Source organism: Mya arenaria, chromosome 5 (assembly GCF_026914265.1).
Source record: "Mya arenaria isolate MELC-2E11 chromosome 5, ASM2691426v1".
Classification (NCBI taxonomy): Eukaryota; Metazoa; Mollusca; class Bivalvia; order Myida; family Myidae; genus Mya; species Mya arenaria.
This window is the reverse complement of record NC_069126.1, coordinates 13,930,104-13,952,168: the sequence shown is the minus strand read 5'-3', so window position 1 is coordinate 13,952,168 and position 22,065 is coordinate 13,930,104. Positions and strand designations below refer to the sequence as shown.

At 34.7% G+C, this 22,065-nt stretch overlaps 1 protein-coding gene across 1 annotated transcript; it reads right to left on the bottom strand.

Annotated features, from left to right (window-relative positions):
* Positions 1–372: 372 nt before the first annotated feature.
* LOC128234427 (uncharacterized) lies at positions 373–12,805 on the bottom strand. The gene is made up of 14 exons (XM_052948664.1): positions 12,673–12,805; positions 11,114–11,195; positions 9,724–9,920; positions 8,747–8,931; positions 7,964–8,105; positions 6,697–6,949; positions 5,739–5,818; positions 4,652–4,773; positions 3,934–4,112; positions 3,542–3,652; positions 2,365–3,225; positions 1,999–2,131; positions 1,671–1,755; positions 373–1,095 (listed from the first exon to the last, which is right to left on the bottom strand). Exons 1-14 carry the CDS (start codon positions 12,702–12,704, stop codon positions 1,059–1,061), a joined length of 2,499 nt encoding a protein of 832 aa, XP_052804624.1. The 5' UTR covers positions 12,705–12,805; the 3' UTR covers positions 373–1,058.
* Positions 12,806–22,065: the final 9,260 nt, after the last annotated feature.

Below are 22,065 nucleotides of genomic sequence, written 5' to 3'. Positions count from 1 at the left end.
TGGGTGCAGGCATTGTTGAGTTATCACTCGGACAAGCTTTAAAATTATTTTACCATTAAAGGTCACTGTGACCTTGACCTTTGACCCGATGACCCCAAAAATCAATAGGGGTCATATACTGGTCAGGCCCAACCTTCATGTGAAGTTTGATGACCATACGTCCAGTAATTGTTGAGTTATCACTCGGACAAGCTTTGGTCTACCGACGGACCGACCGACCGACATACCGACATGCCTGTGCAAAACAATATACCCCTCTTCTTCGACGGGGGGGGGGGGGGGGGATAATAATAAATATCAAATTAAACGATAATTGTTAAGAACTTTGTTAAAATTAACAATGTTGTTAACGTCAGCGTTGTTAACGTCAGCGTTGTTAATGTCAGCGTTGTTAACAACAACGTTGTTAACGTCAGCGTTGTTAACGTCAGCATTGTTAACTTTACCATATTAACTGTTTGTTAATCTTTATATATAGTAGCACATTCTATATTTCAAACATCAACTCTGATCTTAACTAATTCAACTTTTAGACATTTGTTTAAAATTATCAATTTAAATGCAACATCACATATTTTAGTGATATATCCTTGAGAAGAAAGGAATATGTAGGCAACACATTCACAACTGTTTGTATTGTTGAATAACAATACATTTTACTCAAGGTTATATTTACTTATGGTGTTCATGCGGTGAAATATATTGCAATCTTACACTCAATGTATATTCTCTTTATTTCACGCCTACATTCATCATTATCTAATTATTTATATTTAATTGGAAAAATATGTCAAATTCTAGCCAAATGACGTCATACCGGAAATGACGTCATTGATATTTATCCAAGTTCTTTGTGCAGTATCATTTTGTTTTACAGTGAAACAGGCTAAAATGAGTAAAAAGGGGAATTACATTTCAATAAATGCAGCATTATTTATCAATAAACCACAGAATATCATGTAATAAAATGTTTTCAACCATTATATTAAGTGTAACAAACTAATTAACATGGATTGTATTGTTATGATAGAGCTACTGGCTCTCCCCTCCATTAACTCTCATCTTTCCAGGACTTGCAGCTTTTCATCTATGGCACTGAAAGTAAGAAATACACAATAAGGTCAATTATATTTGTACTTGTAAATGGCCCATTCTTAAAGTATCATGTACATTCCTGGTTTAGATACAATGAACTTAATGCAGTTGTTGCTAGACATTGTGTGTATGTATTTCTTTAGACCTTGCGATCAAGGATAACCCGTGAAAGTGCAAGCACTTATTTCCAACGGGGTCCTTTGTTTTTGCTGAAGGGACAGCACGCTGAAGAGACAGTGGTGGGATACAAGGAAGTCCGGGTGCGAGACCCTAGCTCTTTTTCGAAGAGACCCCTTGGTTCTTTTACGTGCTCGGTGTAAAGCACCGATACACGGGGTACAACTTTCCTGGGTTAAACCAGTACTGAGTACACCACTTTTCTAAGCACTAACCTTTAAATGCCAAGCACCAGGCAAGGGAGCGACTTGTACCAACTTTTAACGTCTTTTGGTATGACGCGGCCAGGGATCGAACCCACGACCTCCCGCTCCGTAGGCGGACGCTTATCCACTAGGCCACGGAGACGGTACAAGCCCCATTTAAATTACATGAACAATCCTGGTTCAGATACTTACTGGAGTTGTTGCTCATACACTGCCCGCTGTTTACGTAATATGATCAACAGCTGGTCCTCAGAAAACTCCCCATCTGAATCTAAACCTGAAATAAAAAATTGCATTGTAATAATGTTTACTAATACTATTTGCATGAACCATTACAAGATGAATTTGGTTTTATAGTAATTTTGAAGTAATCTGGAAATATCATGCTAAATATTTTTAAGGTCCATGGTACATTCTAGGTTCTAGAAAAGTTATAAGCATTACTAATGCCATTAGCATCACATTTCTCACACTTGAAGTATCTGTCTATATGTATGTATTATATTGTATTGTATGGTACCTTGTTCTTCTTGCAAATTATCATGCGCTGGTTGGTGTGTGTTCCGGGGTTGCTTGGAGACAGTTGGCGGGAGGCTGTCCACGCTTGATAGCACTGTGCTCATCGATGTACTAAACAGGTGCTCCTTCACGACCTTATGGAGGAATAAATTATTATATAATTCACTGTTTTCAAAATAAATGGAACTATTATTCAAATGTTAGAAAAGTGATGAAAGTTACGTATACATCGTGTACCACTACTAGTACTAGTATGCATTATATATATATAATTATATATACATACAAGGTCAGACTGTCAAGTATTATAGAGTTCATATTGAATTCTTAATTTTTTAAGTGCAAGGGTCTAAACTGTTCCTCTTACCATTCCAATGGCTGCGCCAATTTCTTTCTTCTCCCTCACAGGACTGCTGGAATGTTTTGGTTTGATCACGTTCTCATTTTTCTCTTCTCTACTTTGCCTTACAGTTCTTGTTTCCTTCTCTGATCTTTTATCTCCTCCATCCCTTTTATCATCTAAACATTTTTCTTGCTTTCCATGTCTTGTACTACTTGCTTTACCACTATTTTCTACACTTTCTCTTTCCCTATGTTTTCCATGCCTTTGATCACTTTCATGATCTGACCTCTTGGAATGGGAACTTCTATCAGATCGTCTTGAACTAGAGCTTCTAGCACTATCACATTTCTCTATGTCTCTATCTGTATCACCATCTTTATCCATCCTATTCCTTCTTCTCTCAGACCTAACACTCTCTGTATCACTCTCACCTTTCATAATATCTTGAACAATCTTTTCAAGATCACCATGTTTATTCTTTGGTCTGTCACCAGCATTACCACCACTTGTTTCCCCTTCATAACTTCTTGTACCATTTGATTCAACATCTGGTTTTTCAGCCCTTAGATATTGTTTATATTGAGCTTTATCAACATTTTCATCACCTTTATCACATATATTATCTCCCTTTATAAAATCAGCTTCAGAGTGTCCTCCCTTGAATTTCTGACTAGTTTTCTGCTTGCCCTCACTTTCAGACTGGAACATCTTGTTTTCCTCATATTGGCCTCTATGAGGACAGGGTAGGAGGTCACACATGAGGTGAAAGTGGGGGTCCACATCTGATAATGGGTCACTTTGGGGTCGACAGGGTTTCAGGGAGGGGCTAGCTATCTGGGGCTGGACCCTAGATTCTTCATAAGTGTGGGTATCTATATGTAATGGCTGCAAAAATGGACGCAACGGTGTGAATTAATCTCATTTTATCTTACTTTAGCCAAATGTGAAAAAATATTCATAGCTTATGTGACATGCAAATCAAATGCAGATCAAAATGAATTAAATTCCACAAGACTGAACTGATGGTTAAGAAAGTTTCTTTATTAGGCTTATAAATAAAGTACCCTAAGCATTTAAGAAGGAAAAAAATAACTTGGTCATGTCAATTTTCTATAATATCATCTGGCTACATAATATCATTTCCTTCTGACAAGAAATATTGAGGCCATTAGTATAGTCAACCATATTGATCAGAACTAACCTGTGAATTAGTTGGTGCTGGTGTAAACTGAACACTGTTTGATTGACGATGGCTGGAGGGCTTTCCCGCTAGACGATGTTTAAACTCCTCCAGTTTCGCTTCAATATTCCTCTGAAACCGTTGAGTACAGAAAATTAAATGGCATCATTTTCTAGGATTATTATTCCAGGGGGAAGGCTTTTTTAAAAATATACCACACCCCTACATAAGCAAATTTACCTTTTCGGGGTCCAAATTAGCGAAAAAAGAAACCCACCTATATACTATTTAAATAACTGCCTTCCCCCCATGGGTAATATGTTTTACTTGAAAAGCCCTTATCATGAAATCCATGTTTTATTTACAAACAGTTCACTAGTACATATATTTTTGAAAGTAAAAAAACAACACACCTGTTGGTCAGATTTGGGCAGGAAGTCAAACTGCTGCGGGGGGTCAATGGGTGTGGCCTTCTGTGCTGTCTCTATCCGTCGTCTCAATCTCCATTGGTATAGGGGGTCATCCTCTGTCAGGGGGCGCTGACCGGGCATAGTGGGGACAACTCTGGCCTGTGGGGCAGGAAGCTCTGAGTCTGTTGACAGAATGGTGTATAAGTAAATGTTTTTAACATAAAAAGAGGGTTTATCTTTGGGCACTAGCCAAGCATTGTAGAGACTATTCTGGCATGCAAAAGGGACTCACTGTCTCATACATAAATAAACTTGGGTCAAAATAGCCAGAAACCAGTCAACATTAACGTTAACGTTGGTAGTAAAGGTACCGTACATTTTCCATTTGAAAACCAAACTTCAGTTCTGGTTGTACTATAAAATGCAACAAAAACAAAGATTTGTTGGTGCTAAATAGTGAAAATGATGAAAACATTGTGACAAGGTAAAATTTGTTGTGACACATAGAATGTTTACCTACAAAATATCCTTAGAAGAAATATTTGTTTGCGTTGTCGGAGAGAAAAGAAATGTATTTGCAATATTTGACTGCCTTTGGCTTCCGTAACTGACAGAAACCTCATATGACTGAATGCAGACCGAAAGCTAAAATATAACGCCCAGCAGAGAAGGTACATCAATGCTTCCACAAAGAAAAAATGTCAAACAACTGTGGCCTCACCCAGATATCTGGCAAACTTGGGTCTGTATGAATATTCCTCCAGCCCCGATACATCACTGCTAATGTTGCTACCCAGACCTTCTGTGGAGACGGCAGGCTCAGTAGACGCCGTACTACTAAGGCTGTAAATTAAACAAAAATCAAAATAGTAAAAAAAACGTATTATGTTTATGAAACAAGTCCATGTGTGCATTTTAGATTCTGGTGGGGATCATATCTACGACCCTTTGATGGTGCAAGGGGTTAAAGGTTTCCACAAGCAGACATGATTGTTTCGCTATTAAAACTGGCTTTAAAGCATAAGATGGGATATTCCAACAGTATATTGTACCCCAGTAAAATCCTATTCAGCTGATCAGTCTCCTAATACAATTATTACAATGTCTTTACAATGGGTTCATGCAGGAACTGCAACATATCCCAAGTATGAAATTAAGCTGGTAGAATTTTTGATGTAACTGCCCCCTGTGGTTACACTTTATGCCCAGATAATTGACAACATTTGGTCTGTGGGAGTGCTCCTCTAGCCTGTAGAGGCTGTTAGACTAAACAGTGATCTAATTATGCACTAGCCTGAAGGTTTTAACCCAGTATAGAGCTTTCGAGCTTGAAGAAATTTTCAATATTTCTATAATTTATTTTCTGTCTGACTTGTTAAACTTTTTGTGTTTTAAGTAAGAACATTGATATTTAGGCTATTGCATGAAAATAATAATTTCTAATACTGACTTATAAAGGCTGCAACAAATAGTTTGCTCAACATGCACATTGTATGACAAAAGGAAGTTTATAACCATTAATTCCCTTTGTCAGCATGATAATACTGGAGATTAAGCTTGAAATGATGGTTCCTATGTATTAGCCAGGGGTTTTCATGAAGCAGAACAATTGAATCCATGATAAAACTTTCTTGCAAGTGACCCCATTTCAAACTTACTGTACATTCCTGGGACTCAATTTTTTTTTTAATTGAGTGTTATCGTTATATATAGACAGCATAAAAGACAACTATACAGGTCATCTCAAGCTGATAACTCCTCCAGAAAACCCTGCTAACATGTATTCAAAGTTACCCTGACTAGCATACCTTTTCTCCAGCAGCCTGTCAGCCCTGTCCTGCAGCTCCTGGGTTTTCTTCAAGCCCGGGGACTCCATTATGCCAGGAGGCTGTGACAGGCAGAATCAAATCTTAATAATGAAATTTGAAAATAGTGCTTACTGTAGATGTACTTATATATACTAGTATATACATAAAATCATTGCATTAACTTTTCCGACAATTTATACAATAAACTGTTCTAAATAAAATATAAAAGCCTATTCAGTACTTTTATTTTATTGCAGTCCAAATAATTGTACGTTGACAGATTTTTTTTACAATTTTTTATATGGCAAATCGTTCCTTTCGTTAGGGATTGGAAGAATCCCGTATAACACGTCTATTATTTTAGACTAGATTTTAGTGTAGATATAGGATCTTCCTTGAGGTACCACCGCATACAAAACATTATGAAACAAGTTTAGGAAAGCTATAAAGCCAGCCTTTGGCCTTGGTAATGAGCTTCATAAAATGCGAAACTAAATGGCAACTCATGTAAGAATCTTTTTATCGCATGTCACATTTGTTGTCAAAAATGAAGAATTTATTGCTTTTTCTGTGAAAATTGACCCTGAATGAGTAGGGCAAATTGATATCAATGCCAAGTTATATTACACAAGTGAAAAACAACAATATATGTAAAATTGTATATGTATTATACTTGAAACAAGGCCAAAAAAACAAAAATGGTTTGGTTAGGGTTACGTCCTTTTCAAAAACAGATAAGGTAGGTGGACATTTTTTTTTTTAAATATTTTTTTATCAGGCTTTACATAAGAAAGTTATTTCCATAATTGAAGAATGGTGTTGAAGTAATCTTCAGTATAAAGCTTTAAAAAATTTAAACTACATATTAAAACACATATACACCAAATGTATTTTTTGTTTAAGGCCCAACCCACTTCATTAGATAAAGGATTTGATGACCCTATGATAATACACTTGCCTTTCTCACTTTCAAGTACTCATATTTGTTGAGATTTTCCTTAGTCAGCTGTGATGTCCCTGGATTTTCCGATTCTGAGTCACTCTGTTTCCATGGTGACTGCTCGTGGTCATGTGATTCACTGACAGACTGGTCCTCATTTACAGGGGTTTCACCTTGAGATAACCACCAGAAATCTTTTGAACCAGTCTGGGTTTTTTTCTGCCTATCTTCTCTGCTCATTGGGGCACTGTTTCGAAACCGCTCCACATACCTGGATATAGAATAGTTCAGATGATCAATTTTAATAAAAATTTGATCAAAATGATTGTAACGTTTATTGCTATTCAAATGTTTACCAGTCAAGCACATCTTAGCTTTTTTGGCACCACCTCCAGGGATAATCATTGACTTCACTTCTATTCCTGCTAATGGGATCACAGCAAACAAGTAGGTTGGGTGGTTGAATGCCATTGTATAAAGTCTCAATGCAATACATCAAGTAGTTGCTGAGATATTATCCTATGTGTGCTAACATGCAAGACATTAACCAAAATTTGTAAGTTGCATAATAAAGGGGCAAGAATTATTGAAATATGAAAGATATAGTTATCTTACTTGATTTAATAAGAAGGTTAAATGGTTCGGAGCCTTAGTGTAAAGTTTCAATGCAACACATGATGCATTCGCTGAGGTATTGACTTAAACATGCAAAACCTAGCTTTATTGGCACCACCTCCAAAGGTAATAATTGACTTCACTTCAATCCCTGCTAAAAGCATCATAGCAAACATATTATTTTAGAAGTATTAAATTATGAAGTGTTAAAGTTTTATTCCTTAAAACTCTAAGATGTCTCATCATCAATACTTATTCATCGTTATATCTATTATTGAAAAAATCTATCCTAAGAGACATTTCAGACTTATAAACTACAATCAACCCATAAAACAGGAAAATAGTTATGAACAGCATTGCTTTAATTGTGCTATTGGCATATTCAAAGGCAGCTAACACTTACTGCATGTTTTCCATTAAAAAGTGTGGATATAAAATCCATAATATTGCATATAATTAGATACATTGTTTATAACTTAGAAACAAACATGTAAAATTGCAAGCGTACATGTAAAACTGTTCATTACATTTCCATTCCATTTGGCATAAAGCACCTTTAGACTTCAAAATGAAACATGAATTTTTGTGCCTTTTTTCTGAGATGTCGTTGTTTACATGAGATATCTTAATTTGTCTTTTACCTTAAAAATATTTGAACAATATAACTTACTTTTGTAAGATAGATTCTCCACCATCAGCCTTGGTGTTGGCACTTTTCTGTGCAACTCCTGCCTTTTTGTTGTCAGGTAGCTGTGAGGTCTTGAAAGGTCTGGTCGGTTTCTTTGATCCACTGATTGGTATCCTGCTTTTAACTAGAGAAATATTTTGAATAGCAATTATACTATTTTTGCATGTATGACATTTTTGAATAACTAAATAATGACAATTTAATAAATTTCATTAATATTTTTTTTAAATATGATAATGTATATCTATATAAAGAAAACTCTTTGGAAAACTTTCAAAATAATCAAACTTAACAAACTTAACATTTTGTCACTGAAAATGAAACTTTACAAGTAGCTACATTGTGTAGTATTTCTATAAACGATGAAAGGATAACCTGAATTTAAACTTTTCATTTATTAGTCTAGTACCTTGTTCTAACTAATCCTTCATGACTTCTTCATTTTATTATACATCCTAACCTCCTTTTTACACGTAAACATTCAAAATTAATTCAGTACAATAAAATAATTCATCATTTTCACTAATATTACAATTTACTATCAATTCAGTTACACAATGAACCCAGGTATACATTTTTGTGTAATTTCTCCTCATAATATAGTTTTATTAATACGTACAAATCTTAGATGTTCTATGGCCATTCCATGAAAATTTCATGGACTTTCAAGTGCATAAAAACAGTTTAACAACTTTGAATGGTTCAAAACCAGTCACTTAACTTTCAAATCAGAACAAATTAAATTAAACACAAACATGACAATACCTGGCCCTCTTGGTGCACCAGTGACCTGACTACCAGTTCCCGGCATTCTCAGCCTCTCATGACTACTGCTTGCCTGTAACCTCCTTTTCTCCTCACTGGTTCCTGGGTGTGAACTTTGGGGTCTAGTAAACCTCTCAACTATAGACTGGTACCCTTCCAACTCACTCTCATCCAAACCAGTCAAACTGAAATTGTTTATATTTATCATTCAATCTTAGATAATTTATGAGCAGTTAGTATTAGAGATTAAACAATGATCGTTTATAATCAGAGTTAATTATCAGATATTCGGTAATTTGTTTGCTCATGAAATCAATGATTATCAATTAGCATTTACAAAAATCAAATATTACTTATAATACAAAAACAAAACAATTTATTTCACGAAAAATCTATATAATTGCATGTCAAAAAGCAAACTTTAGTATTTCAGTACGGTAAAACAAAAATAAGTAATAATAAAGTCTCCATGTATGACATTTAAAGGAGCTCTCTCACGTATTCTGATATTTAATTTGGCCATAAGCATTAGAAAGTTCTAGGCTTGATATAAACAAACATTTATATTCATATACCAGCGTAAATATATTTTAGTTTTTGATTTGATCACATTTTGAAAAAAAATGTCACCATCTTGAAATTAAGAAATTTCTTTACAGCTAAAATTAACAATTAAACTATTGATGACATGTTATCTATTGACCAAAATTATGAATCAGAACTCATAAGGCCTCAAAAAAGTGAGTCAATAAATTGAATGGAAATTGCAGCTAATCAATGAAGTCATCCTTGTCTCTTGTAACATAAACCGGTTGGGTTTTTGGCCTTGGACTGTCACATGGACCCGCAATGGTTGCAGTCCAGTAGGACAGTCCCCGGGCCATAAATATGTGCACTTTTTTTTTAAATAACACCAAATTAACAACCCTTTAATATTAGAATCAAGATGCAAAATTTCTTGAGACAGTAGTTTTAACCTGATAGAAGATGGTCTTTCACTGGCTGGCCAGGACTCGTCAAAATCATTATCATCCTGAACCGGCTCCCAGTCTAGAACTTCCCTCAGGTTTAAGGTATTTGTACCCCTCAGAAACATTTCATCAACTGGGGAAGGCTTTTTGGCTTTCTCATCTTCAATGCCTTGCTCATATGAACAGTTGAGGTAAACCGATGTCTGAAAAATTAAGTATGTAATAATTGTGTGACTATTGAATAATTAAAAATAGTTAGCAATTTAGTTAATTATAATAATATTATCATAAAAATAGTTTCTAAACTCGTAGTCAAATCTTGAGCATTAAATTGATAAAAAAAGTAAAAAGGAAGTCACTGTATGAACAAAATTGTCTTTGGCACAAATCATCAAGCTTGACAAGGTCAATTTCAGTTTTTAAAACAACCTAAAAGAATCAACCTTAGCACACTACTAAGTACTTTTGTTTTGGGGTAATATATGTACTGGTAATAGTCTCAATCAGGTGGTTTCTTGATATGAGACTTATAAAAGAAATTATCTTTGATAATCAAAGGAGATCACTGGATTTAAAAAAAAAAAATTGGAAATATTTTTTTTTTAATTAACTGTAAGCAAAATGAAATAAGATAATTAACCTTGTTGCTATTACGATTTAAACAAATTGAGCAAGGTAAACATTGGCTTTATAAAGATTGATCGAATCTATGAAATGTTCAAACAGATCTGATGTTTTACCACCACATTAAAATACACCATATTTATAGAGGGCAAAATTTGAGAGGTAGAATATAATTATCTTCCATGGAGAGTGTAAGATAGGTTCATTCCGACCCGAGTGTAGGGTGTTTTGTGTGACTATTATCAAAAATGCGTGAGGGTCAGGATAAACCTATCTTACACGAGCGGCTATGGTAGATGCTTTTTCTCCCATCTCAGTTAAACAAAATTAAGTAAAAATGTATTTTTTTGCTGGAACTCTTTTGTGAGTAGTGAAAATAATTGTGTATGATTATGCGATAAATAATGGTTGTCATGGACATGCGCGCAGTAATTCAGATTATGTTAATAGTCAAATCGGTCTTTAAATAGTTCTAAGGAGAGTGAAGCATTATTTCTTAAAAGGTGCATGAAAAATGTTTGATGGTGACATTTGAAGCGAGAAATAATTCATTAGCGTCCTAAGTATTGTCACAAGACAAGGTCTCAATGATGCTACAGACAACAGTCTGTCAAGTTGGTAGTTGGAGGTAATTACAATGTGGTGACCATTAAAAAAGAGTTCCATACGGGCATTTTATCTTCGCCCGTGGGCCAGATAAGAATTTCTAGCGTGGTTAAAATATTGGATCTACTTTTCTGAGGTGGGAGAAAAAATTATCTTTAAAACTTACTGATTTTTCCCGTCCTGACAGCTGCTTTTCTGGTGATGGGTAGTAATACGCTTTCGGCAGCGGGTCAACAGCAAATGGGTCACTGTAAAACATACAGAAAACATGATTTACCCCCAGGTCAGATTCTCATATTGACATACATAATTTACCTGATTCTTTTTCAGTTTAAATGTGCCAGTAAATTTGGTATGAAGTTGTAAGTATCCCACTTGTTTGCACCGATTAAATTAACAAACTAATGATCATTTATCAATCTCATTTTAGTGCATTTATTAATGAGATTAACAAAAAAAAACATTATCATTGAAGTGCATTTAATTATTATATATATACTGTCATAAATAAATGTCCATATGAATAGCACATAATAAACATATAATGAATACAGATCAATGTAAATAGGTTAGCACATCATGGTAGAGCACTCAAAACACTCCAATGTTGGCTGCACAGCTACAAAGTAATTAGCAACAGCAGGTAGATCTAGGTCTGCAGTAGTCTCTCGATTGACTTCTGCCTAAGGAATTCCTTCACGTGACATGGCACAGAGAAAGACCGCTCATTGGTCACATTTGTTGCAGGCATCAAATATCAGTCACAACAGTGAATTTTAATTAATTGGTCTTTTTGTCCATTAAATTGTGTTTTCTAACCATAATGAATTCCTTGTGTTTGATTTATCTAGTGTACTGTTTAAGTTTTCACACAGTTTATAAATAGCCAATTGACATATGGTTAGGGAAAGTGAATTAATAAAAGCATGGTACTGACTCACACCAGTCAGAGGGTTTGCAAATTAGTTGGTACATAAAAGCAAGATGTCTGAAATTACTGTTCGTTGATTATTTGCTTGAGCGGTAGTAACCTATCCCACAATGATATTTGATGTCACATAACATCACCAAAAGTCAACCATTTCCGATATGATGTCACATAACATCACCAAAAGTCAGCCATTTCCGATATGGAACTTGATATTGATTGTAGAAGATAAATGAGTAAATATGATGCATCCGTAACAACATTTAATAAGAACTATTATAATTGGTTTTTGGTTGCAACGAGGCACAATCAAAATCGTCAGCACTCAATATGCTTGGCTTCAGTGTCAAAATGGCGGCAGTTGGTGGAATTACTGGAAAACATCTAAATGCTGGAGATTTTAAAAAAAATTTTTTCGAGACTAAGCATTTATTTTTAATAAACCACATGTCCATGTAGCGTTTATGTTTTTTGGGGGGGAATTAAATCAGGAAAGGATTAAAACCAGTTGATATTCTTTTTTTCTTTTTGTTTACTATTTCATGAAGTTTGACAGCCTGACTTGCAAGCAGAGGTCCCATGATATTATCCGAAGGCTGCATACTTTTCTGAGCCTGTGGCATTTGTAGGACCATGACTAGTGCCACAGTGGATGAATGGAATGGGAAATGTTATACTCTCACAATCTTGAAAAAAAATAAACATGCCAAAACCTGTCACTGTAAAATCAAATTCATGAGATGTCAATAAAAAGGCAAACATAAACAATCATAAATGTGTCTTTAAAAGAAATGTACCGTTGAACTGTTCTCAATTTTCTGGAGTCCATCGACTGTTTTAAAACATGTAGTCTTCAACTAAATGCATCAAAATTGTTTTGTTTTTACCGCTGTCAAACGAAACGGAAGTCATTAGGTTGGAGGGCTTGATGTTCCAAATGTGTGCTATACTGTTTATTCGATTAAACCGGTTTGGAAATGACGTCGGCAAAAAAAAAATACTGCAGTATATATTCTTAACTTGATCGACATATTCATTTAGACTTGAACCAAAAAAAAATCTTTTTACCATATCCTACCCTAGTTTTATATTTCATACATTTATAAACAGGGGCGACTAGTATTTTCCATGTCAGAAAATAACTCATTGAACTAGTACAAGTGTTTCTTATTACGTTACATAATAAAAGTATGTTTAAATTCAACTAATTTATAAAACTGTTGATGTAATACATCTGTCGACACTTATTTAATGATGAAAAACATACATGGAAGTGGCAAACATAACGATGACTCACGTTCAGGGTATGATGCGTATGTCAGTTCCGAAAAATAATTCAAGTTTTTTCGACGTACTCGGTCTGAAGATTATCCGAGTACTCGAGTACCGTTTTTACTACTCGTTGCCATCCCTACTACTTGCATTAACATTAATCAGTATTAGTGTAAGGGCCATCACAGCAGAGGCTAGAAAACAACCGGTCCAATGCAAATAGTCATAAATGTATATGTGTGTGGCCATGCGCGTCGTTGCTTCTATGCGATTCTCATACATATTGATATATCAGACAGGGTAGCCAGTCCAGTCCAGCTTTCGCCCTTTCTGACCTACGTGAATTTACGGGGCATGGGATAAAACAACATTACTGTGCAAACCTAAAATACAGTTTAATCAAGAGCAAAATGAAAGTGAAGTGAAAATACTTTAGTATCATGCTTTCTATTGTTCAACGATTTTGCAATTTTCTTAACTTTCTTCATATTATCCGCCAAATTAAATCTGGATACTATTATACAACTGTATTTACTATAGTGCAAACAAATTAAATTGTATTATTCCTGTTAACAAAGGTCACTAAAGATATCTATTGTTCTAAAATGAGCTTAAGATGAAAGTGTACTAATAGAAATAGGGGTATTTAAATGGTCATTTCAGGCATAGTCATGTTAAGATTAGCCTGCATTCTTTCTAGGCATTTGTTGCCATTTCTTTTCAATTGAGATTGAAGCTATTGTTATTTGTAGTTAAAATGTAATCGGTTTCAAATGATATTCGAAAGCACTGCACTTTTTTATAATTTTATTTATGCTATGTTTTATATCCACAATGCGTCTTTCGAAATATGCATGGATTTTCGGGGGATGTCTGATATTTACAATCGGTATGTTAAGTTTATGCTATTATAAGAAAGTAATTATATTCTTGTTCAGAAAAAGAGCTTTAACAGAGAAGTATTAACAGAAGTATATCAGTTTATATAAAAAGTCTCTCTATATATATTTGGTATACAGATATATATACTTGTTTTTCATGAACTGGTATTCTGTTGCTTATACTCTTTATACTTTTTTTTAATTTTACTTAATAATACTTGATATTTGACGTAATTCAGACAATTGAGTACACAAGCACAATCTTATTCATGTAATTACCAAAGTCGCTAATCTCAAAGTGAATTGTGTACATTTAAGCTATTATTGTTTGAAATTTATTTTAACAAATAGCTACTTTTAATTTGAAAAAAATAATTAACTAAGCTAAACACTTAGACTTATGCAGATTACAAGACTGAGTAGAACAAACATAACGTTTTTCTAACCAAGTTTCCGAGTGGTGTATAAGTTTGATGATATAATTACAGTACAATATAACTATTGCACTTTGCAAATTTCTTTATTCGGAAATGTGTACTTATACTTATAACAGCTTTGTACATACAAATTCGTTTGCATACATCTACACACAAACACACACATGCATACTCGCACACCCGCACATACGCACGCAAGCACGCACACTCGCACGTACGCACGCAGGCACGCACACGCACACACGCACGCACGCCCGCGCACACACGCACACACGCGCACACACACACACACACACACACACACACACACCATAATTTACAAGAAAACCTATTGTGTTAGAAGAAGGCCTAAAAATACATCTAGTTCGAGTTAACCGACCCTTTCTACGAATTAGGCGCCGACCCTACCGTTCTTTTTGTGAGTTGTTAAAAAATAATATATTAAAAATATTATTTTATAAGTGTGTTTTAATATCAAATTGAAAACCTTTAAAGCTTTATACAAAACATAACTTCAACACCATTCTCAAATGATGGCAATAACGTTCTTACTTAATAGCCTGATAAAAATGAAATAAAAAACTACCTACCCTTCCTTTTAAAACAAAAAAGGTTGTAACTCTAACAAAACTTTTATTTTGGCCTAAGTCTATGAAGCTACCTTCAGTACGAAAGCAGCTAAGCAAAATGTAGTCCATGGGCGTGTTGTTAAGCCTAGGGGTTGAATCTTATTAAACGGGGTAATTTGACAATAGGTCGGTCAACGTTTGGTCAAGTATTGAGTTTATATAATACCGGCTTACAAATATAAGAAAACAGGTTCATGGCTTTTAAGATAAATCCTTCTTCTTCAAAAATCGTTTCGTGTTTGCTTACCGTAAAGTAACTTTAATCTCCCTCAACAATTGTTAAAATACTGTACTCATTTACATGTAGTCTTTCTATGACATTGAAATTACATGATGCAGCCATTTGGGATGCCGCGCGCACTACTTAAAAGCTTAGTTTATGGACTGTCCTTCTCATCCCAAGCTATATATGCCCTGTGTATGCCATGGTGTTACAGCAAGGTGCCAAATTTCGAATGGCTTGTTCAAAGGAAATGTATCAACATAGAGGTAAAGATCTCATTTAAGAAGGGCCATCCCACCAGGGGCGAAAATGCACCAGTCAAATGTAACCACGGGCCCCAGGTCCGGGGGTATACGGGGGAAATGGGCCGTGTTTGTACCCTCCTGGTGGCCCCACAGTGTCGAGTAAAAGCGATGGTTTTGTTTTCGCCCCGAAAATAGTGCATTAGGGCCATCACAACAGGGGCCAGATAGCAAACGATGTATAATTACTATTTCTATGCATAATACCACGCGGGTAGTAATGCTTCCATACGATTCTCATAATTATTCATATATCTGCCCACCCTGTCCAGCTTTCGTTCTTTTTGTCGTACGTTCTTCAGAACTTGTGGAACATGGGAAGGGAATACAACGACATTTTTATGCAAACTTAAATACAGTTAAGTAAACGTAATATGAAAGTGTAGTGTAAATACTTCAGTATAACTGCCTATTGATGTATTTATTGCTCCTGGTGAGTTATTTAAAACCTCGCTTAGCTGGTTAGCAAAGTAGATATGTTTTGCTAATCTATATGTGGTATTCTTTGTGTTAAAACTTAACATAGATTCAGATGTATTTAACGTAGGCCATTGGCAAAAATAAGGCTAGAAAAAATTGTTTCTCAATTCCCTTTATTATCATTAGTTTATATTATGCAAGTGTATTTATTTTACGGCAAACATTGAAATGGTTTTATTCTTATAACAAAGAGTATCGACCATTCTTTATTAGGGTTTACAACACCTTCTATTGTTGTCCATTTATTTTTATTTGCGATCATGCTTCTGATTGTATGCTGTTATAACGTGACCGTCATTCCATTGACATTTTAACCTAGCTACTGCATTGGAATTATACTTTCATAGTCACAATGCGTCTCGTGAAAAATAAATGGATTTTCGTGGGCTGTCTGATCCTGTCTTTTTCTCTAGGTATGTTAACTTCATATAAGTGTACAATTATTATTTATTATATTTATTTATTTTATTATTTTTTTTTTGGGGGGGGGGAGTGGGGGGGGCAGGGGTATTCATAAAGCATTTAAAGTCATTTCATAATCTAAGTGGATTCCATATTGTTTACAGCAAAATTTAAAAAAGTACTATTGTTTTTAATTTTAAATTATGTATATTACATAGAATTAATAGAAATCATGTGTTTGAGATATTAATTAGTTATTAGTTCGTATGACCAGTCACACTTAAAAGGTTTACGAATACCGGCCCAATGTCAAAATAGGGATTGTATTCAATGCCGTGGCCAGACTTAAAACTACACCAAGCAGCAGGTCCGGGGGCATGCGCCTCGGTGTGCCTCAGTGTAGCTACGGCGCTGGTATTGATTTAAGGTTTTGGTTGTTAATTTAACAATTCCTGTATTAGTGAGTAAAAATATACACTCATGTACATCATCCATGTTAACAAACTCAACATTGATATCCTTAGCTTTACAATATAGTGCATTTCTAAGGGGTTGGTAAGCAGTGCATTTAGTTAACTCATGTAATTCTGACTCAACATCTTGTTTACATATAGGACAGATTCTCTCGATCACTGCCAGATTTTCATATCTGCCAATCTCCAGGCCCCAATTTCTCGAAACTTCTTATGCTGAACAGACTTAAGTCGCTTATTTCAATTAGCCAAAATACATACTAATAATGGATTTTGATAAATAAAAATGGTTCCCTCTAATTAGCATACAGATTTTTCTTATATAATTTATAAAAACTCTTAAAGAATTAAATATAAAGCATATTATAGAACAACGAAAATAGTGTGTTTAGCATATATATGTTATATTAGGGACTTAAGAAGTCTCGAGAAAATGGGGCCAGACGAAGAGGTGCAACCCCGCACCTAAGCTTAGCAAGTTCTACTCTATATTTTATAGGCATTGAAATTGCAGATACATAGGTATCAGTTTCAAATTGAGATTTTAATAATTGATATGTTCTCATGTCCATTTCTCTAAGGTAGATGTCACGATACTGGGGCATCTGACTAGAATGTGTTTTGATATGATATTTGGGAAATACCGCTTTTGTTAATAAAACATGCAATAATTTCACAACATATTTCCTTTTTAAAAAAAACTGAATATCAATGAAGGTATCTTTATACCTTTGCACTTGCATTTTCGCCTGATACGTTGTGATTATTATAAACAGAACAGACCAGATAGTTTATTCGACTTAATCAAGAGTACATCGTCTTTATGGATGCTATGTTTAATCCTATCAATGGGTTATTTGGTGTTGGTAGTATCGATTATTTGCCGTACTTTTAATATGTTAAATTTATAATGCCATACACATGTATGTTTATACTTAATGTTCTTTATATCATGTTTGATATTCAATCGTAACAACTCGGCCATCTCCGGCAAACTTCGATTCAATTCCTGTCGGGTACTGGCCGAGCTGTTCCGATTGGTTTGATACTCTATAAAAACACTTAAGGAATCACAATGCAAAAAAAAAACCCCGAAAAAAAACGGTCTTTATAATAAACTTTTATATGATATTTAATGCAACTTTATAGCTTTCATAAATTGTTGTGTATTATATGTTTATTACACGACCTGTACTAGGCTACTGTATCACTAAATGATTCATAATAGTTGCATGTCCACATGTATGCGTCTGTATTTTATGTTTTTATCGACGTCATTTGTTTTGCCGCAAAAAGAAATGCCGTTATTAAACTGTTTATAATATCGTTGCCGAAACTGCATATTTATGTTGTACCGAGGAAGGCGTTATGCCGAAATGAAGGACTTTAACGTGCTAGTGCGATTGTATTATTGTTATAATGCAAAAAAGAAGAACTACGAATGGATCGTCACCTGGTTGAATTGGTTAACTTGCTATAGGTTTCATGGTATCAGTTTTAAAGGGACCTTACACTCAGATGGTTCAAAATCGGCAAAATACAATATTTCCTCAAAACAAGACTAGAATTGTCAATACGAGCTAGTATGAGGCACATAATACATCATTTCACATCACAAAAATAATATATTGTCGCTGACTAGCTGAGTTTACCCGTTATCCGATAAAAAATATCGCAAAATGGTTCCCCAGTTTATAGTGTGTATATTTACCACGTGAAAGTCATGTGATCAGTACAAGTTATATGGCATATAACTGGGATTTACGTGTTAGACAAACCCAGTAAATTTCCGAAATTGAAAAATTACGCCAAAAAAATTGAAATATACATGTGTCGTATTAATCAGTAGTTTAGATTCAAAGCATTGTATACAGCGATATAAATATTATGCTAATGTTTAACTATTTTCTATTTGTCTGGCAGTTGAATAATTTGGTGTCTAGTCTCTTTAAACTAGGTTAACACAGCATACAGTATCCAAACATTCAATGACCGAATAACAATGGCAGGCTATCAAATTTTGCACAAGATCTAATGCGTATACAATTGTTAAAGATCGACCTGAATCTATTTAGGTTAGAGAGCATTTTAGATCAAGTTCTGACCATTCAAGACAACTAATTATTAACTATTTGAGTACACTGTTTAGTTTAAATACCTACACGTTATGCTTTAGAACTATAACATGTGTTTTTTTATTGTGTTTTGTTTTGTTTTGTGCAAATTATGCTATCTTAATGTTGCATATTATACTTAACATTCCAAGTATTGATATGCGATGTGATAATTCCAGATCTTTTAAATGGACAGATCACATTTAATCAATTTAAGATAATACGCGGGTTTCCAGTATATGGTAAGAATAGTCCACAAAAACAAACCCTAGTTTACTCAAATGTGTTAAACAATTCCTAACCGAGTACTTCAAACAAGATTGGCACGCTGTAATGAATTACTTTTCGAAAGGCAAGAACTACTCGCTGTTCAGGGACACTCTTGAATAAGAAAAGTATTTCTTAAACCTTTTACCTCATTGGAAACTCTATTTATGTAAACTCCCGATATACATACGAAGGTGCATGTAATTCAATGTTGACTACGCTTAGATTTGTAGGTCAGATCTTAGACTAGGTGATAAACCACTTCTTACTAGATTGCTCATCCCTATCAAATGTTATAAGAAAATACCTTCGTACCTATTCGTTTTTTGTTTGTTTGTTTTTTGGAATTAATCAGATGTAATAACTGTTTCAGCGTCCTGGTTCGTCAAACCTACTGCGCTACGCTGGACTGCCATGTCTAAAAATAGCCGGGCGTTGTCATGGGTTACAGTGAACGACACATATAAAAGTAAGTCACAAGCTAAGTACAGTTAGCTCAATCGATAGAGCGTTGGACTGTGAATCGGACAACCCATGTTCGATTTCCGGGCGGACCAGGTCACTTCTGTTGTGATTGGTTATGAAATCCTTTCTACGACCATTCGCACTGTACCACTGCCATGCCAGGCATGTACAGAAGTTGTCAGTTCCTTGCAGAGGTGATTAGGCACCTAGTACTGGTTAACCGTCTGATGGTCTGCCCAGGATAAGCGTGCGGTGGTTGAATTGTCACTCTGGGACCCTTCAATGTGCTCACGCCGGGACCCGATGTATAAACTACTAACAGCAACACCAGTACGGAAATATTTATGAAAAAGAATGGGTAAACTGTGTCCTCGCACAAATATGTTGTTGTTCCAACAATACAATACTTGAATATTAATTACCGTTATGGGCTTATCAGCAAATGTATTTCATTCTTTTGGCAGCCATTGGACATAAAACACAACAATAGAGTTTAAACTCGTTTCTTCCAAAATATATCAATACTTATGTAAAAAAACTCCAGCCTGTACAATTAAATAACCACACAAAATTTGTTCTTTGGTAATGTTGTCATTATTTTTGAATACACTGTGACCAAGACAGTTAAAGGTCTAGTTTAAGGAATGTTTGGCATGACAATCCCCTGCTGTGCATCTCCTGCTAATTGCACTGATGTCACAGTAGGGGCGAGTTTCCTGTTTATTGGCTTGTGGCCATTCAAGCCCATTCCTATAATAAAACCTCCAAAATTGCACAGCAGGATATTCAGATCAGGGATCTGATAAGACAAATAGGCAATTAGACTAAGATCAATATACAGAGGTTGTGTACAATACACGGTTGTTGTTTTGCTGTTGTTGTGTGTTTCTAGGGGGGTCACTTATAGGATTAAACAAGGCCTTTAAGGATATATAGCCATTTGTGTCTAATGGATATCACTTATCGAAGCTCAAGTGCGTTTGAATGGCAGACTTATAATTCACACTGCAATACTAAAATGTTGGGGATAACAGATATCTTGTTCAATTTATGTAAGGGTGGAAGGCCGAAAACTGTCCATTATGTCAGAGAAAGAACAATCAGAGGCACTCAGTGCCGATGCTTTTATTTCGCTGACATAATGGACAGTTTGGGGCGTTTCACTAATTTTAAACACGTAAACAACGAGGTTCAACTCATGAATCTCATGGCGCTATTGACAACTTATTTAACAGTGTCAAACCCATTGAAAAAATACTTATCATGTGAATATCTTAAGCAAATCAAAATAATTTTGCGCTTACATAGATATAAATTGTAAATAATTAATTTATTTATTATATAAACTTATCTTCAAAATAAAACTTCTGCGGATCTTTAACAAGCTGTTATCATAATGCATTATTCACAACATATAAACTATTCTCTAACGGCTGTGTAAAACTCAGTCACATCTTTATTGGGCATTGAGTAATGTTACAACCTAAAATTGAAAAGGACATGTAATAAAAAAAATAGCATTTTTATAATTGTTCATTTAACCTCAATAAAAAGGTTTAAATGTTATTTTTTTTCAAACAATTGCATAGTTATTAGATTTTTGATAACATTTACAAGAATTGTTTTTGTCAATACACGTCTTGATTCTACAGTATGTTAACCTCACCATACTAGTATTTTTACTGACTGCGCATTATTTAAACAATGACTGTCCATTATCAAAATATTAGACAGTCCATTCTTTAAATATTGGACAGTCCATTCTTTAAATATTGGACAGTTAGAAAAATAAAGTACGGAACGCAGTACAATAAACCATGTCGAGTACAAAAGGAACAATGGATGACGTCACAAACATGTTTTAACTATGTATACACACTATTACACCGGCATTGTTCCGATAACAAACAGAGTATGAACGTTTGATCTCCGACCATATAAACCTTTAGAACAGCAACTTCCATGGGAGATAGCTTACATACATTAAAATGGAGACTTATAGTTATTGTCACCTGAACATTATTCTGTGTTTAATGAAGCTTGTGCAGTCACAACCTTTTATTACCAAAGGACTTGCGCGAGCACATTCATTTTAAATGAACATTTTCTGATGTCATGTCCGGATCAATGCTTCTGTAAATAATACATTATCTTCTGTTTCTATCGTACCATGAACTATTTATTACTGTCCCCTGTTGCTTAGTGATTCTGGTCCACTGGTGGTTATGTACACAAAAGAAACCCG